The sequence below is a fragment of the Anopheles funestus genome, chromosome 3RL, assembly GCF_943734845.2.
Source record: "Anopheles funestus chromosome 3RL, idAnoFuneDA-416_04, whole genome shotgun sequence".
In the NCBI taxonomy this organism is placed as follows: domain Eukaryota; kingdom Metazoa; phylum Arthropoda; class Insecta; order Diptera; family Culicidae; genus Anopheles; species Anopheles funestus.
In genome coordinates, this window is record NC_064599.1 from 82,258,815 (window position 1) to 82,281,808 (window position 22,994).

The 22,994-nt window shown below is 43.4% G+C and overlaps 1 protein-coding gene and 1 long non-coding RNA gene across 2 annotated transcripts in view; one reads left to right on the plus strand and one right to left on the minus strand.

Moving 5' to 3' along the window:
• The window catches only part of LOC125771849 (uncharacterized), an 86,842-nt gene that overhangs the window by 11,100 nt on the left and 52,748 nt on the right, over positions 1–22,994 (minus strand). The gene's annotated exons all lie outside the window — the stretch shown is intronic.
• Positions 7,564–12,205, plus strand: LOC125771779 (multiple epidermal growth factor-like domains protein 10). The gene is made up of 4 exons (XM_049442811.1): positions 7,564–8,977; positions 9,056–9,161; positions 9,248–11,486; positions 11,559–12,205. Exons 1-4 carry the CDS (start codon positions 8,874–8,876, stop codon positions 11,588–11,590), a joined length of 2,481 nt encoding a protein of 826 aa, XP_049298768.1. The 5' UTR covers positions 7,564–8,873; the 3' UTR covers positions 11,591–12,205.

Consider the following 22,994-nt stretch of genomic DNA (forward strand, 5'->3'; position numbering starts at 1 on the left):
CACACGATTTGGAAAAGAGAACCCACTTTTCCCTAACTTGGTTGGTTTGGGTGTGGTGTATTTTTTTTTGTTTCTCTCTCTTCCAAAAGACTGTGTTTTGCATCCTGCGTAAGAAGTAGGTCGGTACTGGGGCAGAATGTAAATTGGTCGAAATCAACATGGTTAAGTAGTTTTGTGTCGGTTTCGGTGCTTCAAGAGCCACAGTACGGTAGAGTGGGTTGCGAAGAATGTACGAAATTTAGCACTCGCAGGATAGCGTTATTGTTTGTAGTGGTTGGTGTTGATGACGGTGGCGGTATTTTCATAGTTTCGCTCCAATCTTGCCTGGCCTGTTGCTGTTTCCCAGCGTAGAACCCCGACAGCTGAACTGGTAGCTAGTAGAAATAGTGCGCACTCGGTACTGGTACAGGTAGCAGCGTCGTGTTGTGACTCACAACAAAACCCAACGCAAACCAAATCTCTCGGAGCCTGGGATTCGCCCATTTGCCATTGCCAGGCAGCAGCATCTGGTCGGGCGGTAGCGTCTGTAAAGCACTCGACCCTCTTGAGCCATCGACCTATAACCCTAGCGTTATGCATTCGGCTTTCCAGCAACATTGGCAAGATTGTACCATTTGTTGCGACCCACCAAGCATGGATGTAAGCACAACAACATTTAATTTTTAAGCGGTTCGCTGGTTAGAAAAATAAATACTCTCTCGGTTTGTTTCATATTTGAAACATGCACATACGCCGAAGGAAAAACACTTGAAAGCGTTTGTTGTGCGAAATGGTTAAATCGATTTATTTCCTTTGTGAGATTTTAGATTGCCAGAGTGGTTGTCTTATTGCTCTTATTAAAATATGTATTTTCTAGTTTTTGTTTCGTCCCGAAACTGGTTTTAAAAGAACATTAAATTCATATAGTTTAATAAGATTATTCAAACTGGAACCTAGTTAGCATAGCGCAATATGCCACCATTGCCTTTTTGTACGTCGTTTCCAGACCTCATTAAAATGGAACAATGCGTGAAAAAAATAAAAGCAACCCATAACTTCTATTCCCATTGCAGACGATAAAACAAGATCAGAACAGCAACAACGCACAAACGAAAATAAAATTAAAAAAAAAACTGGGGTGAAACGATCTAATGCAATGCCACGGGGCAATGTGCACTTTCCCGCAGATTATAACAATCCTTCCCCAGACAGTTAACACAGTGCATAGATTCATTTCGGCGCATCAACAGCTTTAACCTAGGGACAGTTATTATTGCGATCCTTTTGTGGCCGTAAATTGAGTCCTGCCTTAACACTTTAGCATCTTTTTTCGTAGCCCTCCCGTGAACGGAGGCAATTATACATGAGCCGGGTATGTCGCACAGAATTAAAAAGAGGGGAATAGATAAATAGAACGCTCAGGGCGATAGTGGTTTGGAATGTTAAAGAGTGAAAGAAAAAAATTTTAAACTAACCGCAATACATTCTACTTGGTTGTGGTAATCCATATCTCTTAATTTATAAACCCATCCTTTGATACACGTTAACTATAGAAATATGGACCCTTCCCGTGACTTCAACGATAGTTGAGAATGAAATAAATAACGGCCGAATCATGTCAACGTCTTTCGAACTAGTTTTTGCTTATAATTTATGAATGTGAATTATGGGATGATAATTGAACGAATAAAAAAAGAAGAAAAACTTTACAAGAAACTTCCCTTAAATATGGCAGCAAATAGGTTAACTTTGGCTAGTTCTCATTGTAGAATTGCAACACTAATTTGTTTCGAAAGGTTTCTAAAGCGTTAATCGTTTCTCAACTTTTCGATGGAGTTCGCTGGTACTTTTCAATTGTTCCACTCAAATAATTCAACCCAAAATTTCCACCAAAACGAATCTCTTATCAAACGCTTTTCCACACAGTTTGACTGGTTCTTTCAGTACGAACCTTTTAACAAGTTGTTTCTCCACTTGTTCCAATGCACATCAATCAACACTTAGGCTTAACGAAACATTTGTCAAAATCGTTGCGTCTCGCAGACCAACGGCTGTGCGCGTGAGCCGTTGTAACGAAAAATCGGTCGCCCGCTCTTAACGCCTCGCATCGGCTTAGAGGCCCGGTTTAATGACAGATTTTGGCTTTCAGCTCGATCGACTCTATTTTAAGCGCAATCCGGAATAAAGTGCCATTTTATGGTGCTTTATTGGAAGAGCGATCAGAGTCTCAGTTTTTTCCTTTCTTTCTACCACTCGTTTTTGGTTCGACGTGACGTTATGATTGCGGGAAACATTCCTGCAGCAAGACGACCAAGTATCAATGTGTTGACGATGTATGATTTTTCACGCACCAATCACTCTACCAGCCGGGAGTTTTTCTTTTTTTTTTGCTCCCTAAAACGCGCTACCAAATCCTATTCCGAGCGGCAATAAATAGGTGCCGAAATTGAAAATCGTAAAATAAAATCCCATCGTTTACTGTTTTAAAACTTAAATTCAGTAAGATTTACGATGCGTTTCTCTCACTTACACTGTGTGCTGTATCTTGCTCTAGCGTTCTGGCCACTAAACGTAAGTCTCATTGCCAAAGAGGCTGCAATCGCTGCTTTTTTTTGTTTGTTCATGCCCTCCTAGAACGTTACTCTTCTCTCAAAGTTTCCAGACTTCGCATCAATCTCCAACTGTCCGCCGTTCATCCGCATTTTCCAGCACACCAAACCTCTTAAACCAATGGACGATGATGCCACCCCCCGAAAATGCTATTTTTCCGCATCTTCACTCCCAGTAATGCTGATGGATATTTTATGTGATTTTGGAGCCGTTTAAAAATAATACCCACCGCGCATCAAAGCCACAACACGCACACACACACACGCGTAATATAAAAACAAGAAACACCCCAACATCAAGGCACTTGCAGATCACTTGCTCAATGGACGCGTGCTTTGACGAAAATGTTGTCCCAATAAAACTCTTTGCAGCAGGAACACTCTGGTTCTGGCAACAAATTTCACTTCCAAAAACGCTTTACAGATGCCAACTGCTCGTACATTCCCGATCGTTTTGCCCTCCCCCTCCCCTCGGGCCACCGTACGTAAACTGATAGCGAAGAAACTGTAACAGCGCCACTGTCGACAGATGTCGTCAAAAAATGGTGACTCGTATGTCACCAGTGTGTCGGTACACGTGCGTCATTCTCGTTGTCATCAATCGTCGTGTGGCGCTCCCAACAGGACCACCACACACCATGGGAACTTTGTGCCCCCCCCGAAAGGATCAATATGCTTTCAAAGTTGCAGTCAAAACGAGGAGATAAAGAAATTTTACGATGTTATTAAATTTCGTACCAACCGTTACATTGGCAGCGGCTTGTTTGTCTGTGTAGTAACTGATTGAATACATGGTGATTGATAGGTCATAACAACGGGTCGATGTGTGTCATTACCTTCAATCTGTGTCTCGGTACGGACCGAGACATACCAACCGGGGGTCCTTCTTGCCATACACCAGCGCGCAATATAGCGCGTAATTACAGTTCCGCTGGATCCAAATCACTTCCTTTTAATAGGATTAGGTTGCCTTTCAATCCGTAATCCTCCTGTTTCCTTGCGAGCTTGTGCCGATGTAAGAAAGGAAGGCAAAAAAAAGCAGAATGTGTAGCTGCTCCATCCTTAGTACCAAAGTTCGGCGAAAACAAGTGAATCTGCTTCCAAAACTTCACGACCGGTAAAATGGTGAAATCTTTTCCAGTAATCCTCAATTTCCACGTGACCAGTGGATGGTCACGGGTGCAAACGAAAAAAAAAATACGCATAACTTCCACAGTTCCCGCTTACAAATAGACTGCTTTCTGCGAAGATGGGTTTGAAATTGTACGCAGATCTTTCCATTTAACGATTATCGGTCAATTATGCAAACAACACAAGCAAAACCGAAAGCTTTCGTGAATTGTTTTGGTGTTTGCGTTAATGTCCTTAGGTTTTTACTGCTTCGTCCGCTTGCTTATTTGCTTACCGGTTAGCTTTCCTTCCCGTCCAACCAAGAACCGGGATTAGAGCACCGACCGAGGACCTCCGTTCGAAAATCCGTGCGGACGGTCACAAAGAGTCACGCAGCTAATGGTGCAAGACAAGTATACCTGCTGTCAATTATTTTAATCCTACGGTTTCGTCCATCTGAATAAACAATAAACGCACCAAATCCAACCGTATTCCTGTGGAGCATGGGACAAGGTTTCGGACTTAGCACCGGGTGGATTCAAACGGTAAGCTTTTGGGAGCCAGCAGATTCGTGAAGCTCACTCAAATGGAATTGTCTTTTCTCCGGAGGGTATTTGTTGATCCGGAGAGTATGGGTCACGCATATGCCATCAACAACCATTCCACCTACAAACGTCGGCAAAAACCATGCACATATATATCCTCCCCACATACGCTCCAGTTCTATGACCCGTAGAATTACAACGTTCTTGAAACTAATTTCTCAGCCGGGCAGACATATTGGCCACAAGCGCCTTCGTGCACACTTGCGTGATGTGGTCAGCTGGTGCAATCTCTCTCTCCCGGTGTGTGTTATGTTGATTAAAGTTGCACAAATGCTTCGAGTGTGATGTTTTCTTACCACACTGTAGCAACAAAACGTACCACTCCGGCAGTGAAGTTGATCGGTTCGAAATGAAACGAAAAGCGGTACGAAGAAAACTTCAATTAAATGCTAACCGCATCGGGTGTTTCTAGTCAATGCCATCAAGCGGTCGACTATTTGTGTTTACCACTGCACTATTTGTGTGTGTCTGTATGTGGGCAATAAAGGGATAGACAACGTACAACATTAAGTAACATCGTCAATCGTATGGTAAGATTACAAATAGAAAGAATTGAAATCAATGTACAGAGAGTTTCAATAATGTCCAATAGATGTCGTTTAAACGACATCAAGGCTATTTAAATTAAACTCTTAAATGTTGTTGCATTTTGCTGCTTGAATACACAAGCAGCATGATGTCATCTTCGTCTTGAAGTCATGAAGTACATAGTCATTGCAAAAAAAGGTGATAATAAATGTACTCTACTCTAGCGCATTCGTCCGTTGTACAAACTGCAGCTGTAGCAACGAAGGAAGTTGGGAAAGAAAATACACTATTTTATCACTAAGCTAATCTTCACACCCCCGTGGTGCAATACGTATTTCGCCTTTAGCCCTTTCTCCACACATTAAAGTTCATTAATCATCGGGAACAGTGTGTGGTTTTTTTTCTCCTTCTTTCGTTTGCTGTACGATTTACTTCCAACCCCCTAAACTCAACCATGAGAACTATCGATACCACCAGTAGCAAACCGTTGCGTTGAGAATTTAAAATATTTCAAACCTCTAAATCCACATTAATAATGATTCCGGTGGAACAATTCCTTAATCAGGCTAAACCTCGATCGATCCGCATGATTAATGATGATTCCCGCGAAATATTGCAGCTCATTGACTCTTTTCTAGCAGCGCGTGTTTTCCTGTTTTTTTTCTGTGTTTAGTGATACGACATGCAACCAAATAAACGGAGTGTAATTTTTGTTTGAATAAATGAAGATTTAGGGGTGAAAAAAAACACATTTAGTGCCAGATTATGATGGTACACCCGAGTTTAATGCATCTTGCAGTAGGTTTCTTCACTGAGTTTGAATGTTTTGAGTATCCGTAAACTTCACTGACAATCGCAGATGTACGATCATTGCTTTCCCTTCCCTGGGCGTAAGGCTGACGTATTTTTCTATCTTTTAATCCTTTCACGGTTTTCATCTGTTTCTTTAAAACCTGAACCTGGCGCGTTCCGTAGGTAGCACACACAGCAGCATGCCCAACTACTCCGTCATGGTTGGACAATTTTCTGTTTTTTTTGTTGTTGCTGCTTTCGTTATTGTTAACAATGGCAAATGGAGCAAAAGAATTCACGACTGCTTTGCGATCATTAGGCGAAGCTCTTCGAGGGCTTCCAGGTAGGCAGATAATCTCTACTTTGGTACACATCATATGTGTCTGCCTTCTTCCTATTGCTTTTTTTGCTTTTGCTCAATCATGAGCAGCGGCCCGAACCGATTGGGAAGCTAGGATGGATTTCCAAATCAACATTAATCCCTGCTAACAGCCACCTGCAATTAAAGAATACCTTCGTCAGTCGGTTCCGTTCCCAGCGTTCGACCAAAGCTTCGAATGAAGCTTTGAAGCGGGCCCGTAACTCGTTAAGCTGCAGGAGGCTGCCAGTGTTTCGTCAGGCCCCTCGTAAGGCTCTTACGTTATTTCAGGACATTTGTTTACACGAAGCGTATGTGAAAAGTGTTTTTATTTGCCGTTACCTAATCGGGAGAACAGGTCGGATTGAGAAATGGGTTGCAGAAGATTAGAAAATAGGATTGTTATTTGCAGACTCATTGGTTTTCACCAATTCTTTTTTGCTGGATGGTTGGGAACAGCTGCCAGCGTACAATAAGCTCAATTGAGCATGATTGGGTGTTGCTTTCAATTTAATCATAATTTTAAAATTCATTGAGAGAAAATGCTCAACTAGCTGCAATTACAACAATTGCACTTTACAACAAATATCCCTTGAAACAAGAAATTTATATCGATTTTCTTTCGATTTGTAATAGCCTACAGCTATTGAAAGTTTGTTAAGAATATTTCCAACATTCCTAAGCTCAATGTTACGGATGTTACCTTCACATGCATAGCGCAAATACAACAATCTTGTTGTGAGCAATTGGATAAACGAATGGCTGTGAAGAGCAGTTAAACAATCATGGGGAATGTTAGACAATTTGAAGAATTTGCACAACCATTGCTACATTGCAAATAAAATCAATTTCATCCACACGCCCTCTAACCTTTCCTTCCTTCCTTTTCAAACCAAACAATGTAATAACAATCAAGATCAAGCAAACGATGGGCTACCAATGGAGCCGCACAAAAAACACAGTGTTACACCGAAATCAAACAGTAAGCTGCTCTTGGTTTCACCTAATTTACGACATCATTACATGGTAACAGCGCTAATAAAGTCATGCTTTTATACGATTATAAATCGCTTTTCTGCCAACGTTGACAAAAGCAATCCGCCCGCAAAACTTTGCTTTCCCGTTTTGTCTTGCCACCGCGGTTGCCATTTCCTTTCGGCGAACTGATGGGCGAAGTGTTCCTGCCCCGGGGAGGGTCAGGTTTCAATCGTTCATTTATGATCACAACTCATGCTATTCGTCTCAGGACGCTGCCTGCTGAAGAGTTGTCCCGTCTTGTGCCGGTTGGGAATGTGTTGTTGGTGGTGTTGGGAGAAGAAAAATGTAGCAACATTCGTTTGGATTACGCTGTCATCACGTCCGGCCGCTGTACGCAGCACGGTGGAAACTCACCCGTAACGAAACTGTACTGTGTCCTGCATTCGAAACACCGTTTTTTTTTTCGTACCGCCCACACCATACCGGCTTACGAAATCGTCATCTGATCAAGGCGATGGTAACGTCGCCAGGTGCGAAAAGAGTTAACTGGCTGTGGGAAGTGGTAATATTACCATCGACCGTGCGGATGTTCCGCTGGAATGACATCGTAAAGCGCCATAACACGCCATTCGCTCCTTTACAAACACGACAGCAAGTGAAGGGAGTATCCATCAACCACCACATTAACTTCCACATATAATCATAAGCATCCGCAAGTGATTAAATGATGAAGTGATAATACTACCCGACAAGCTTTGATCAAGATAAATGTAACAACACGCGGAACAACTTCACTGAATAAATGGTTGTAAAAAGAGGGCAAGGAAATGCATTCCACCGTGTGTATTATGATTAAATAAATTGACATCTCTTCCAATCATAGAAGAAGTTTGATAGAATTGCTAACCTAAATACTATAAACCTCAGCAACTGCCTCCAGAAAGAGGCATTCTGGCCAAGTCAGATTTGTAGGTTTTTAATTGCCACTAAACGAATCAATTCCTTCTTCCTTCCATGATTAATATCGTCTTGAGCTTTACCATTCGTGTTTCCTTCCGGTTCATCTGTTCCGGTCGCAATCGAAACGAAAGCCCACCGATAGAACGAATGTAGCTAAATTTAAAACCTAACGGACCTATTTTTCTTCTCGATATATTCCCAGCAATTTGGTCGGTTTTTAGTGCAGAGGGTCGTGTGAGGCTATGCAGGCAGCTTCCTTTTGCTGACACATAAATTGCGTAAATACTGTCATTAAGACCCCTTTTGAGCATTCTTTTCTATATCGATTCCATACCATGAAGGGTAACAAGCAGGATAGTTGCACGAACCTGATAATTATAGCAATGGTCACAAATGATTAACGTGCCTAACCATCTGTTGTTGTATAGAAATTTCGTCTGCATCTTTACTAAAATAAAAATACCATGTGGGAATATTTAAACATTTTCAAACAAGCTTCAATATACTAAGAAACAATGCTTATATAACATTCTGCACCGTAAATGCTAGAATCCTATGGAATAGTTCACCGATGACTCAATTCTTGTTCAGGAAATTAAAAGGGAATCACAGCTGATTCAGTTTTGTTGATCAGTGTGCTGTGCTTTATCGACAGACCTATTTTATTACGGCCGTATTATCACCCTTGCGGATGTATACGTCTTGATCGTCTACAACATGTTTTGTTGTAAACAAGCGCCCATAAATCCGAATATGGAGTAGACCACACACTTAAAGCTGGCGTGGCGTCATGCAAAGAACGCTTCTAGCTTTGCATCATCTCAAAGTCATTCTGATAAAATGTTAAAAATAATAGCCACTGGACGTCGCCAGCATTTGCCACTGACGGATCGACTGGCTGGAACAGTACTGCTTTGATAAGGCTACCGAGCAGTTGAGATCGCGGATCTCACCATGGCGTTCAAGCGTTTGTTTCGGTTGGTTGGAGTATTGTACATTTGTTCGGGGGCTTTCGGTGTTGGAGCCCAAATTAGTCCCTCCTGTGGCGACTACGTGAGGTAAGTAATGTCTATTCTTAACTTCATGGAGCAATTAATAATATTGGAATTGCAATGATCGAACTTTCCACACGGAAGGGACTACTCTGCAAAGGCTTCTACCCAATACACGACTGGTTACGTTAACTGTGGAGGATGGAATCGACGACAAGTTTCATATCAATGCCCTAAAACTACTTGTAGTGTAAGTATTCCCGGTAGACAAAAATGCCTAGTTGCTTCCTAACGATCAGCTACTCGATCACCTTATCATCTACTGTCACTTTACAGCTGGATTACACATTATCTTACAAATCGGTTTGCTGCCCCGGTTACTGCACCACTTCAGATGGGTTATGTGTACCGACCTGCAAATCGCGCTGCGAAAATGGTTACTGTGCAGAGCTGGACAAGTGCAAATGCTTGGACGGATACACGATGGTCAGTGGTGTTTGTAAGCCCGTCTGCACCCACTGCCAGAATGGAACCTGCGTTGCACCGAACCAGTGCATTTGCAACAAGGGCTTTGAGCGCAGCAATGGCGGTGCTTGCGTTCCAAAGTGCACCGGCATCTGTCTGAATGGGATCTGTACCGCCGGTTGGGAGTGTGTCTGTGCGGAAGGGTATTTCAAAAGTACGGCAATCGAGAACTTTGACGGATTAGTCAATGCAACACTGTGCGTACCGAGCTGTGATAAGCCTTGTCAAAACGGACAGTGCGTTGGGCGCAATCGATGTCAATGTCGCGAGGGATTTCAGCCTTCAGCCGATCAGTTTCAATGTGAACCGATCTGTACAAACAATTGTACCAATGGCGTGTGCGCGGCACCGAATATCTGCCAATGCAATGAAGGCTATCGGTACGAAGTCGATCGATGTGTACCAGTGTGCGATCCACCATGTCGCAATGGGGCCTGTGTACAGCCAGGCGTGTGTGCCTGCCACGAAGGATACAATATACGGGCAGGATCTAGTTACAAATGTGATCCAGTCTGTAATACCCCATGTAAAAATGGTTGGTGCTATAGCCCGAATAAGTGTGCCTGTAATGATGGTTATGTTCAATCTCCTCTTGACTACAACAAATGTGACCCAGTCTGTGAGGCGAAATACATAAATGAACAGAATGGTATCTGCGTTGCACCGAATGTGATACAATGTAACGAACACTATCAGCTAACGCGACTCTACCAAAGCAGCGTTATGGGATGTGAACGGATCTGCAATCCCGAATGTGTCAATGCACGCTGTGTGGAGGAGAATCGCTGTGAATGTCTTGAAGGATACGTAGCACGGCAGGATCTGCCTAACATCTGTATGCCGGTTTGTGATCCACCCTGTGAGAAGGCCCAATGCATCGCCCCGAACGTGTGTGAATGTCACACGGGGCATGAAAAGAACGAAACACATCTTTGCGTTCCGGCCTGCGATCCGGCAGTGGTGGACTGTACTAATGGTCGATGTACAGCGGTGAATGTTTGCCACTGCAATGAAGGATACGCGCTGGAGATTGACGAGGTGGATAGGGTCGGGCGATGCGTTCCTGTGTGTGATCCACCGTGCAGTTTTGGAACATGTACCAAACCTAACGAATGTGAATGTTGGGAGGGATACAGTAACTCTCCGACTGCATCTTCGTTCTGTGAACCTGTTTGTGAGGATGGTTGTGAGAATGGAACCTGTGTGGCACCTGCAACATGCAAGTGTCTTGAGGGATATGTGGCTGCTAATGCGAGCGTTTGCAGTCCGCACTGTGATCCAGCGATAGTCGACTGCGAAACTGGAGGAAGTTGTATCGGGCCCAACGTATGTGAATGCTTTGAAGGATACGAATTGCAAAGTACTGTTCTGCCTGATCGATGCGTGCCACAGTGTTTCGATCTCCCAGAATATGCCGAATGTACCTCTCCGAATGAGTCACGCTGTTTGACGGGATATGAGGCAGTTTTTGAGGAAGATCTGCTCAAGGAATGTATTCCTGTCTGTGAACAAGAGTGTGAAAATGGGACCTGTACCAGCCCTAATGAGTGCAGTTGCTTTGAAGGATATACAGCGGGATATAATGAAACATGTAGTTCCATCTGCGAAAAAGACTGTGAAGGAAATAGTGGAGTCTGTGTCGAGAACCTGTGCCAATGCTTCGACGGCTACAGTAATCTGGTCAATGCATACACTTGCTCACCTTTCTGTGCAAGCTGTGAGCATGGTGAGTGCCTAATGCCAGACGAGTGCTCTTGCTTCGAGGGTTATGAGATGAACAATCGGACAGATAGATGTGAACCTGTCTGCAGTAATTGCACGGAGGAAATGTACTGCAAATCACCTGACGTATGTGCATGTTACGGTGACCAGACACTGACAGTGGACGACCAGGACAATATGCGTTGCGTTTCGCCTGAAAAGTCCATTTTGCAGCCTGATGATAGCTTGGTAATGTGGGCCATAATAGGAACGATTGGTGGACTTGCGACACTATTCGGTATTGCATACGTCATGTACAAAAGATCGACCGGTAGCTTCAACACAGTAGGTATGTATTCAAGAGGATATACAATTTGATAAATAATATGTCAAAAACGCTATCTTTTTCTCTTTTTTACAGTAAGAATGAGTGAAATCAAATCTTTAGATTGATAGATTGGTTAAGATTGTCCAATAAGTAGTCTATTTTGGTATCTTGCTGTCTATTTCACGTAGTCTTCATTGTCTTTCTTAACTGTGTAAAACTTTTTTTTTACATTGCTAGATATTTAAGCCCTTTAATGTTCTCGTCTCTTGTTCATGTGTGGGTGGTGAGATAAAAAATCAAAAGCACTTGAAAACATACTCCTGAGTAGTTTGCTCTGATTGCAAAGCAATTCTAACGCCGCATAATTTCGCGTCGAGACAGCAGCGGCAGCAGTCGGCAAAAAGTCAATGAATAAATGTTATTTATGGCCTGTCACGATATATGACTTTCGTAGCAACCACCGAACGATACACACCCAAACTCAGGCGGGACAGAGCGAGAGACGAATGCCCGCGACACCATGAGTTATATGATAACACCAAGGCAACCATTTCAGTACTGTGGAACTAGACTGGGACGACGATGCCGATGGTTCCTAGACCACCGTGTTGGGCCAGTTTCCGTGCAGCAATACCCCTTTTTTTGGTGGATACCAGGGAGGAAAAAAGCCCATAAAAAACTAGTGAATACCACAAAACTCGCTGTAAATTATTGCTCAATAATAAATATTTTTCTACGAATATATTCCGTTTTCTTCCGTACATACTGCTACCAGCGGTTATAGATGTCATCTATGCAGACGGATGGGGTCTACCCCACCATCCCATCCCCCAAACCGGTAGACGGAGGTTACACACCGTTGTGGTATGCAAAATGGCGCTTCAACAGGATATCCGCGGGTTCTATCATTTCTAGCATATCAATGGAGAGAACGAGAACACAAAACACACGCGAAAAAAACACCAAATGAGTGTGGTGCAATGAAATTATTCAAATTGCCATTAAATGATACACTTCCGTATACCCGGTATACCGGCAGACATTCATTTACGATGCGGTAATCAGAAACGGTTCCATCGCGTATCTGAACCGATCGAAAACATCAATATTTCAATCGTTTAAATAGGAACTCGTCCGAAACTTTCAGTTTTGAGCAAAAAGCTTACCCCTCGTAGCAAAAAAGGTTTCACCATAAATAAATCAACTCTTAAACACCAAAACACCAAACGAGCTAGAAAATCATCAACACACCAAGCTGTGAAACACGGCTATTTAACACATTGATTAATCATTGGTAGGAACTAACGATTAATCATCTCCGGTGATAGGTGAATCAAAAACGGATTTCGATAGAGGCGCCTAAATCAAAAGCAGCTATGTTTTTGGTACGAAAACAATTTAGCTCGTAAGCTTTTTGGGTGGAATTTTCTTCTCCCGCCTAATGTGGGACGGATGGACCGGTGCGGTTTGGGGGGGAGAAGAAAGGACAATATTAAACCCACCTCAAATCGAAACCATCGGTCCAATCACCAGCTCCTACTGAGGGTTATAAATGTGTTGATGCGATCAATTGACAGGTAAATTTGGAATGATATATTTTCCGTGAGTTGCGTATGACTGGAGTTGTTAAACCACTTTAGATCCTTTGATTTGTCGTTTGAATCTTGTGCGATGGCTTGTTGCTTCTATTTAAATTTTCTTTTCATCCGTTTGCTGCACTTAACAGAACTTACCAAATGGAGCAAGTACCAAAGTGTAATCAACTGTAGCTTAAATCTTCACACAGGCAAACTCTCCTAATGAAGCTATTTTACGAGCCGCTTTCGTCGACACAACAAAAAGTCGGTTTGTCGAGTGTACTATACGAAGGAGGGAGAAAGGTTGGGAGGGGTAGAGGTTCACTCATAAATTAGCATTAATATTGCTAAGCTGAGAGTGTCGTATTTTTGCCATTTCCGCAAACTGCCATTTGCTTCCCGTCAACGCACCGAAACCGCGTTTCATTTTTATTTCGCGTGGAAAATGTTTTTCCGCCAAACAATCGACACAATCCATTGGTCACGGGCCTCCACGGTTTACGGTGTTATACGGAGATTTTTTTCTTCCTCTTCGGGGGGCGGTGTGTGACAAATGTGGTGGGCATGGACGAACATGAACCATAGTTTTGCGCCATAACGAGACGGAGCGTTAACATTAGCTTTTCTTTAACGCCAGCCTTCCTGTCGAATCGGTTGGCGCTGGCTGATTGTGTGGGTGGCACGGTTAAGGAGCACCCATCAACAGTGGAGTCCGACAGCGGTTGACGTCATGTTGCTAAGTAAATGCTCACGCCAGAGTGGGAAACAGTGAACGCGTGTAGTTTGGAAACGCTTGTGGAGGGCTTGTGGACGAGATGTCCGGTACGGTACGGCGCGACTAGCTTTTGACAGCGGAAAGCGATACGGTATTGCATGTATGCATGAAATGAAGTGATTATTACATTTTGCTTTCAAAACTAACCCAACCCCACCGAAGGTCGACCGCGACCCTACCGACTTCAGTTTGCCAATTTCTTTGGCACGTTTTTCTCGAAGCAATTTGTGTGCTCTAATAACTCACCTTAATGCGAACCGTCATACAAATGGCTTTATTTTCCATCAACATGCTAACGCCGAAACAGGCGCGCGGCCACCTTCAGCTTATGGATGTGTGCGTGTTTTTGTGAGTGTGAGTGTATGGGAAAATGGGAAAATTTGGCCTGCGTTGATAGCCATCAGCAAGCCAAACAGCCAAGCAACGATAAGGAGCTGATGCTGAGAACGCAAATGACAAATGATGCCCGATTATGACACTAGTACAATCTTCTAACGATGTCATTTTCGCTGTACCTCTGACAGGGTTGATTATTTCGTCAAAAGTTAGCATATTTTGTGATTAAGTATGTTGGGCGTTTTTACTCATTATCCCGTTGCCAATTTCTATTGGTCGAACATATTTATTTGACATACTAAGTATGGCATAATTTCTAACGCCTGACCTGTTCTACCTCGCTAAAGGTATGTCTCAAATTGATCGCTTATTTCGCTCTTTAGGTGTAATTAATCGACAAACAAACGGTTTTTGTTTCGTTCAAACATGCATAATATTCACAAGCGATGATATCATTTATTATTACGTCAACAAGGTCCTTGCTTTATTCGTATAACGCTTAGGATCGTTGGGACGTTATTGAATAAAAATTCAACAAACCAAATGTTGCGGTAGGTTAAATTTACCAAAAAAGCACCTTTATGTATGCTCCCTATAGCAACAACCGATAGGCCACCAAACATTTTGATATGACACAAATAACGAAAGTCGAAAAGCTCGCATTTGCTTTCCCCCCGAGGGTACAATTATGACGTTTTCATGTTTCATTCCCTCCTGTTTTTTTGGGGTTTTTGGTGCAGAAAAAGCCAACAATTTATGCAGCGTTAGGATTTCGTTCGGGGACCCAAGAAGCGCAACCGTTTTGTCTTTGGCCGTATTCCCCGTGCTGTCACACTTAAAAGCCTCCGTGTTAGCTGACATTGACGAAGGTTTCCGGCCAGGTTTGTTTTCGGATCGATTATGGTACCCGCAAAGATGGCGCCGCAGGACGCGTGCTGTGATAGGGCGCACCTGACGTGTGAAGTGTTTCCGGGCTGTAGGATAAATGGGCAAAAATCTAAATAATTGAAAGTTGCCGAAAGTTTTGGTGGAGTAAAATGGTGATGTGAAGCTTAAATTTCATCGGAAATTGTCAAAAGTTTATGATGGGCCGGGAGTAATCGGTGCTATCAACAAAGCGTCATACTTTTAATTGTTGAAACATGGCAGCTAGCTTCGTATATCGCCATATGAACTACCTGTACCTGTCATTATTTTTCTCGACATCCACTGCCAAAACCATAGTCCGCCACAGGGAAGGGCCCACTCTTACGTAGCACCGTAGCACCGTCGTAATCAAACGTTCCTGAGGACAGACGAAATTTAACACATCATCACATAATTCATCCTGCAGCGCCTCCCATCACATCCTTACAATAGCCCGAATGTCCGAAATATCCGGATACGGTTAAGTCGAGCAGACCCGGGGCGACCCGATACCATTTGCAAAACAAGACGGCGGCACTTGATTCCGTACGTGTTTGTTGGCCCGGTCTTTCGTCGGGATCGCCTACTCTGTAATTAATAATATATTTCCTGTCTCTCCGCGCGCAAAACGGTCTCTTCGGGGCAGAACCCTCGAAGCGCCTTCTATTCACGATCACGACGCCGCCAGTAGAATGTGCAAATTATAGGCTTTTTTCACTTGCCGAGAAGATGCGGCGAAAGCGTACTTGGCACACACAAAAAAAGGAGAGAACAAAAAATCCCTCATCTTGATCGTGACCGAAACCAAGACGCCGGACCTCAGCTGCAGTGTACCTTTAACAATATGCTTACGAGGTTGGGTTTTTTTTCTTCGTTTGTCCCTCCATTTATCCGTCCCCACTATCTTGTTAAAGTGCGTTTTGAGCTGCATCTAGCGCGTTCCGGTCAGGAAGATGTATTTACAGCAAAGGATGAAACAAAAGCAATTGCAACAGGAAGGAAAAACCCGACGACGGAGTATCGTGGGCAGAACCATGGGAAAAGAGAATTTGTCTTCCAGGTCTGTATTCCTGGCAGTACGCTTTTTTTGTTTTTGTTTTGTTTGATCATTCCGAAACCGGCCAACGAGAGGGTCGCGAAACCAAAACTCGAAATAAAAGTGAAAACGATGCTAAAGTTAACCAGGGAGAAGTCCTTCCTGTTTCGCCTTTTTTCACGCCAGATTTGTGCGCTGACATAAGAAATTGATATCCACATTTTTGGGCACAATCGCTGATATGGGCTTAAGAGTGAATGGAATTTATGTCCAACTATCGAAATTAATATTGACGTTAAACAAATTTTCATAATACCGTATCTCCAATGTTGCTCCTGTCGTATTACATCCCATTATTTTCGTACTTCACAGAATTGGTTCAAATAACAAAAGCTAATAGAAAGCTAATCCCGCATCCTATTTTTCATTCCTTGTCAGGGATATAGTATGTTCCACCAAACCTTAGGGAAGTTCCAATGACTGGGTATCATAAGTCACACATTAACACAAGATCGCTAATCAGGGATCTAAATCCTGCGAGATTGTTTGTCACCACACAGAATGTGATAAAAAGATAATGGTCTTGATGGATGGTACGCCATAAAGACGGCATCGTGACTCGTGCCTTACTCGTTTCGGACACTCCGTAGTTCCGTGGCACACCCACATCCACGCGAACTACGGTTAGTGCTAACGCATCAGATTACTGCTGATGTGTGGAAAAACAGTGGACACCGATCGTTAATTGTTGGTAAATATATCAACGAAATCATTCACCTTAACAGCACTGTAGTTTATTGTGGTCTATACTGCACCATCCACATGCCCAGCAGCTCGTGACACGGCCAGCAAGAGTTCGTAATGACAGTCGGGGCTACTGTTCGAAACATCCAGCGATGTGAGGCATATATCGTTAATGACCCCTTAGGAAAAAGAATCGCTCGCAGGGAACCTAGACGCAGTGTTTCATCCGAATGCGCGTACACCATTATCCATTAACGTTGGAACCACTCCCACCAGTCATAATGCAGAAACGTCAGGTCCCTAAGACCTTCCCTATTGCCCAACGGTTGCCGAGCGCAATACAACCGGAAGGATAGTTATCCTATTACAACATCCCGGAACTACACCTTCAGGAAACGAACCAGGGGGCACCAGTCGGTTGGTGAAACTCCGCAACCCGAATGCTTCACGTGACCGGTGCAGAGCGATAATTTATATGTGCGCACAGAACGCATTCCCGATGAGTCGGTCGCTCCCTGTACGGGTTTTACCCAGGCCATCCAAGTCTGTGCAAGTCGTCGCACAGTTGCAAGCAAGAGTGAAAGCGTAGCGAAGGAAAAAATTAATTTATAACTGAAATAAAGTGGTTTTTCATTACCATCTTATGGTCGCAGCCACTTGCCAAAGGCGATCGGTGCGCTTCACGACGACGCTGGGCGCAACAAAGTCCAGAATGCAAGGATTCGGAACGAACGAAGGAGTTATGAGCTCGTCTATAAATTATTCTATCCTTCGTAACCAGCCAGGTTTGAAGACGAACACCGTGTGTGTGTGTGTGCGTATTTGTACCAACATGGCAGGACGAACATGTTTTTCCTACGGAGAACTAGATAGCGGTAGTTGCCTGTTTCTTTTTTACTTCACTGTCTACTGCAATGTTTCTACTTCTGATCGAAGTACTTCAGCTAGAGAAGTTAGTCTCCCTCATGGTGCGTCATGGTTTGCAACCGGATGAATTGCACTTCAGGACGCTTCCCCGCTGGTGCCAATGGAGCCTTCCGAAGAAAACGAACAAAACAATGCACAGGATAACCATATGTAAATGAAGGTTCGCCGGAAAGTTTGATTACTTTATGACAGCACAAGCGTAACTTCGATAACTCGACCGACTCACCCCAAACCCAAAACCGAGGTAGGTAAATTAGGTGGCGTAAATATTTACGATACCCAGCAGCGCGTGCGACTGAATTATCGTAACTTTATGGCTGGCTTCTCACATTCACAAGATCCCAGCATAAGATCCCGCTCCCAAGGGCGGGCTTGGTGCATTTTCGGGGTTGATGTTGTGGTTCCGCCATTTATTACCTCAACGCTTTGCGCTATACAAATTAACCATTCGCTGGCATTAGCGACTGTCAGGAAGTGAATTTCGAGTGATGGAGCTTTTATTCGGGCACATTCTTATGCGGACTGTTTCTCAAGTTTTATCCACTCGGAGGATATTATTTTATTTACATTGCTCTATAACAAGAAAAAAACGAACATCTGCACATACAAACTGCGTAAAATACCAACTAACACACCTTTCGTTTATGCTCGCTTCAATCCTTTAGTGTGTGCTGGCACAAATAAATATTATTGTCAAGATTTCCACCGGGGGCACGATTCGATGGCCATAAACTAGCTAAATGTACTGACTTTGCCGAGCTCAACTGGTTGCCAGTTTATGGTACTTTAAATTACTTCACCGGCTTAACTGAGAACCTTCAGGAGCAACGAGATTTCGGTGTTTTTTTTTTTGTCGGTTTCTAAACTACCCGGGCGCGTTGCTGGGAAAAACGGAAAAGCTCAAACATAAGAATGCAATTTTATGTAAGACTTGCACCGGAAGGCGAACCCAAGGCGTACCAATTTTTGGTCGATTCGACTTGTTAAGGAAAAAAGTGTTTGCCTGACTACACGGTGAAAAGTGACTGCCATGGGAAAGGCGCAGCTCACGCATTCCACCTGCTGGCACGTATTGTCGTAAATCGATGCATATATACACACACACACACACACACCACGTACCACACGGGTTACGTACCTTGGCACGTGGATCGGAATGTGTAGCGCAACATTGGGAACCTGTGTTTTCACATAAATTCAATAAACTACAAGCGCGTTACCATTTGGCGGGGGATGGGGGTGGTGGGTAGTATGACTCTGGTATCCGCTCTTTCCAATTTCAGCCCTCCACGTGGTCAGAAATCGCGAGCAAAACGTCGTCGTCGTTCCGCCGTAAACGTGAACCCGTGAACGTTGAACATCGAATGCATCGACAGTACCGCTGTTGCGCGCCCTTGCACTTAGCTTTCTCTCTCTCTCCCTCCCTCTCTCTCTCTCTCGAGCTCTCTCACGTACGCGCATCCACTAAACACGTTATTATAACACCCTCAGAATCCAGTAATTTATGGTCCTGGGGTTCATCTGCAAACCGCCAAAACGGCAGCCCCTGCTGGAATGGCGAGACTATAGGTGGTCTTACCATTCGAGGGATCTCACAACCGGCCACAAACCACGTAACGTTCGCAATGCTTCGTAAAAGCCATCGGGTGATGGGAAATGGTTCTTACCGCCGCATAACGGTTGCATGCAATCAGCTCACGGATTCTACGACACATATCCCACATACAAACGCACACACATAAGGGCAACCCTTCTTCATTGGCAAGGAAATGGAACACCCACACCGTACCGTCTGACTCCCTATCTGTTTCCGTTTCTTTCACATGCAAATAGTTCGATTAACGGAACAATAGCCGGGGCCAATCGTTGTTGTCGTTCGCTTCTCCTTTCGGTAGTTCATTTCATCGGTGGGATATCGCAATCATTCTTTGCCTTTTGGTATAGTTGTGTTCAACCCGTTGCCGTATCATTTCAATAGTGACACTGTGATACACATGGGGGGAGAAGAAAGCAATAGGAGCATGTATGTAGACTTTTATGCTCGAATAGTTGTAGGAAATTTATGGTGCCGTTAAGGGAAGCGAGTGAAATATGATTTAAAAATTGTAATTTCAATGTATAGTGAAAGTATTTTTACAAATATATTTCTATTGTGCTTTTTGGGAAGTGAAAAGATTGCTCTAACTTTGTTGTAATTAAAAAAGAAACAGTAAAATTTAAATAAAAAAAAGCATTTTGGAACATAAACGCCGATAGAGTATGCAATCTGCATCACATCACTCTGTTTGCTGAACGCCCCTGAAACCTTCGATGTATTCCGCCTGTGCTTATGCAAGTGAAGGGGATACATTTTCTCGGAAGTTATGCAATTTGCAATACAACTCATTCCCGCTCACTGTGCAATCGTATTTATTTTAACGCATTAGAATGATATCGTTTCGATGCACAATGCGCATACGGCTGTACGGTGCAATATATAATTCACAGCTAATATCAATCACAAATTAGCACGTTTGTTTATCGAAACACATGCAATATATTTTAGTCAATAGACAATTGCTCAACACTCCGGTCGAGCCCGGCCACCTAAATGCAGCACACCGACGTGCCAACATTCACAGTTTGCGAGCTAATTTACATCACGTAACCGGATGTACACGTGGATTATCAGGTCATACGAAATTGGAATGACTTTCCATTGCCATTGCGCAAACAATAACGCCGGTCGCCGGATTTATGGTTATCTGATGCTGTTCTGAAAACTGGTGCCGGTGGTGCGAGTGCAATTACTAGAAAATTGAATCGATTCCCTCAATGGGATGGCCAGTGATGTTTCCTCCAATTTTCCAATACAAAGCCCAATTTCTGTTCGCAGGACAGGAACTTGCGGTTCCCGGTTCCCTGGATGAAGTGTATAATTCATGCAACTGATTGCAGATTAGTTGCAATCGTGTGGAATTTTGATAAATATCCGAAATGTGTCAACTTGTATTTGAAATTAAATCGATAAGTGTCTAGCACAGTGATACCCTGATACATGCGTTACCTTAACAACAAACATGATTAATTTGTAAACAATCTTTGCATTATCTACAGAACTTTGTTTGCATTATGCTCTCTCACAGCATATCATAAAACCTAACATCAACAACAAGCGAAAACAATTTTGCGTTTGTATTAATAATGAGCATGTGAACATGAATGTACACGTACAAATTAGTGCACCATTCAGACGGAGCACAAAACTACGAAGAAACCACAAATCAGGCACACTATATAAGGAGGCCCGGCGAGTAATTGCCAAATAATTAAAAGCAATTAAATTATGATAAACTCCTCACCATTGTGCCTAACTTAAGCAAATCAGCTTTCTGCGAGGCATCGGAACACTCGGAACACGGCAGCCACCCTTTTGTTTGCTGTTTGCGCTTATCACTCAGAATGCTCAGCATTTCCTTTTCCATTTTGCCGTTCATTAGTATTCAATGGGGGTGCCTTCAAAAGGACATGTCTTCCAGCCGTACCGTGGTGGGTTCCGTGCGATGGGATTATTTCTGCTCTGGTCAAGTATAAACGACAGAGAGAGAGAGAGATCGAGAAACGAAGAAAGTCTATAAACAAACGAGATTACGTTGGATTCGTCCTTCTTTCTTCGAATCAACGCATCCTCGCATTCGGCAGACACGTGCTTAATCAACAACCATCTTTGGATTCCGTGAAGCTGAGCCCAAAACAACGCACCAAGTAGTAGAAGGAGAAGTGATAATAATCTCCGTAAATGAGTATATGTATGTAAACAAGGGAGGGGAAAGGGAGAAGCAATCGCAACCGGAATAAAGATTGCAAATGATGCCGAGAGAGTTCTACAGATTGTGGTAAATAGAAACAGCATTAAAATTCGAATGCCAACATGTGGAAGAAGGCCGGTCGGATATGTTGATATTTTTATACAAATTTACCAACGATTAGCCATGTACTCGCCATCGTTAATTCGAAACTATTCCCGATCCATCTTCAAACCTCATGCTACGATTGCCATAAAGAAGATGCCATAAATTACTCAATATGGCTTCCATCTTTTGGGGTGTTTAGTTTTTAAAGAAAACTATTTCTGTACACAGTACAAGCAAAAACTTTCGAATACCTTTTGCTGGCGTGTTAGTTAACAGCCTGGTCCGTGTTTTGTCGAGCATTGAAATTATGTTTATGTGCAGCATGCTTTCAACGACGGCTGTCAGGACATTGTTCCCCGAATGGGATCCCCATTGCCGTCCAGCTTGCTTCGAGGCAATGTGGCAACTTTTGTTTCCTTGAACCCAAAGCTGCTGGTTCCATCCATAAATACACCCTCGCTCCCGGGCCTACTGTTCCGGGATCCGTTTTACAATCCGGACCCCCAAAAACTGACCTTACATAGGGGGGGGGGGCAAACTTTATGGTGTAATCATTCAACCTACCAACCGACTGTGTATCTGCGTCAGTACATGGAACCTTTATTTTTTGTTGCTTTTTTCTGAGCTCTGAGCTTCGGTTTTTCGGCAGTTTTGTAAAGATGATGAATAATAAAGCTCGTCGTAGAAACGTTTACCTTTCAGTCGATACAAAAGCCGCAACGCAACTAAAGCGAAATGAAATATTGCATAATTGATATGGTCGTCTTCCGTAATAAGTTGGTCCGACTAGCAAATGGTTTTGTAAAACCCGTGCGTACATGGGACAGTAAGTATGTTTTAAAATTTGGTAAGAAACCGCAACCACAAAACGACTTCCAGTGTTTCTAATATTCGCTCAAACTCAAACAGAACCCTCATTTCGAATGGGAGGGATTTTATTGCTCGCCCGGTTACAGTTAGCAGTAGATCAAAAAGTTTCATTGCACTTTTTGGATTCCTTTTCCGCATCGGTTACAAAACCGTTTTGCCATGATAGACAAGACCGTGACCGTTACTCGATAGATACAAGTTTATCCTGTACGAAGCATGTTGGTGCAATCTGCTGGCCGCTTTTTGCGCTGCGTGACACATGCGTCGTATGCTCATCGTGTGATAGCACGGTGGTTTGGTTAGCAACAATCATTTAACAATTGGAATCGAGAAGATGGGACCCCTAAGTGGACCGGTCGGGCACGAAAAGGGGGGGTAAAGCTGTCTCGGGACCGTGGATGACACAAAAAGTGCCGCCAAATTGTCAACGACGGCAGAAAAGTCGATCAGCCGATTGGAAAGACT

What these genes read in the sequence shown, in the direction of transcription:
- LOC125771779 (XM_049442811.1), top strand. Translation starts at nt 8,874, where the DNA reads ATGGCGTTCAAGCGTTTGTTTCGGTTGGTTGGAGTATTGTACATTTGT. An exon ending in GCCCTAAAACTACTTGTAGT is followed by an intron (nt 9,162 to 9,247) that starts GTAAGTATTCCC and finishes GTCACTTTACAG; the next exon opens with CTGGATTACACATTATCTTA. An exon ending in CGGTAGCTTCAACACAGTAG is followed by an intron (nt 11,487 to 11,558) that starts GTATGTATTCAA and finishes TCTTTTTTACAG; the next exon opens with TAAGAATGAGTGAAATCAAA.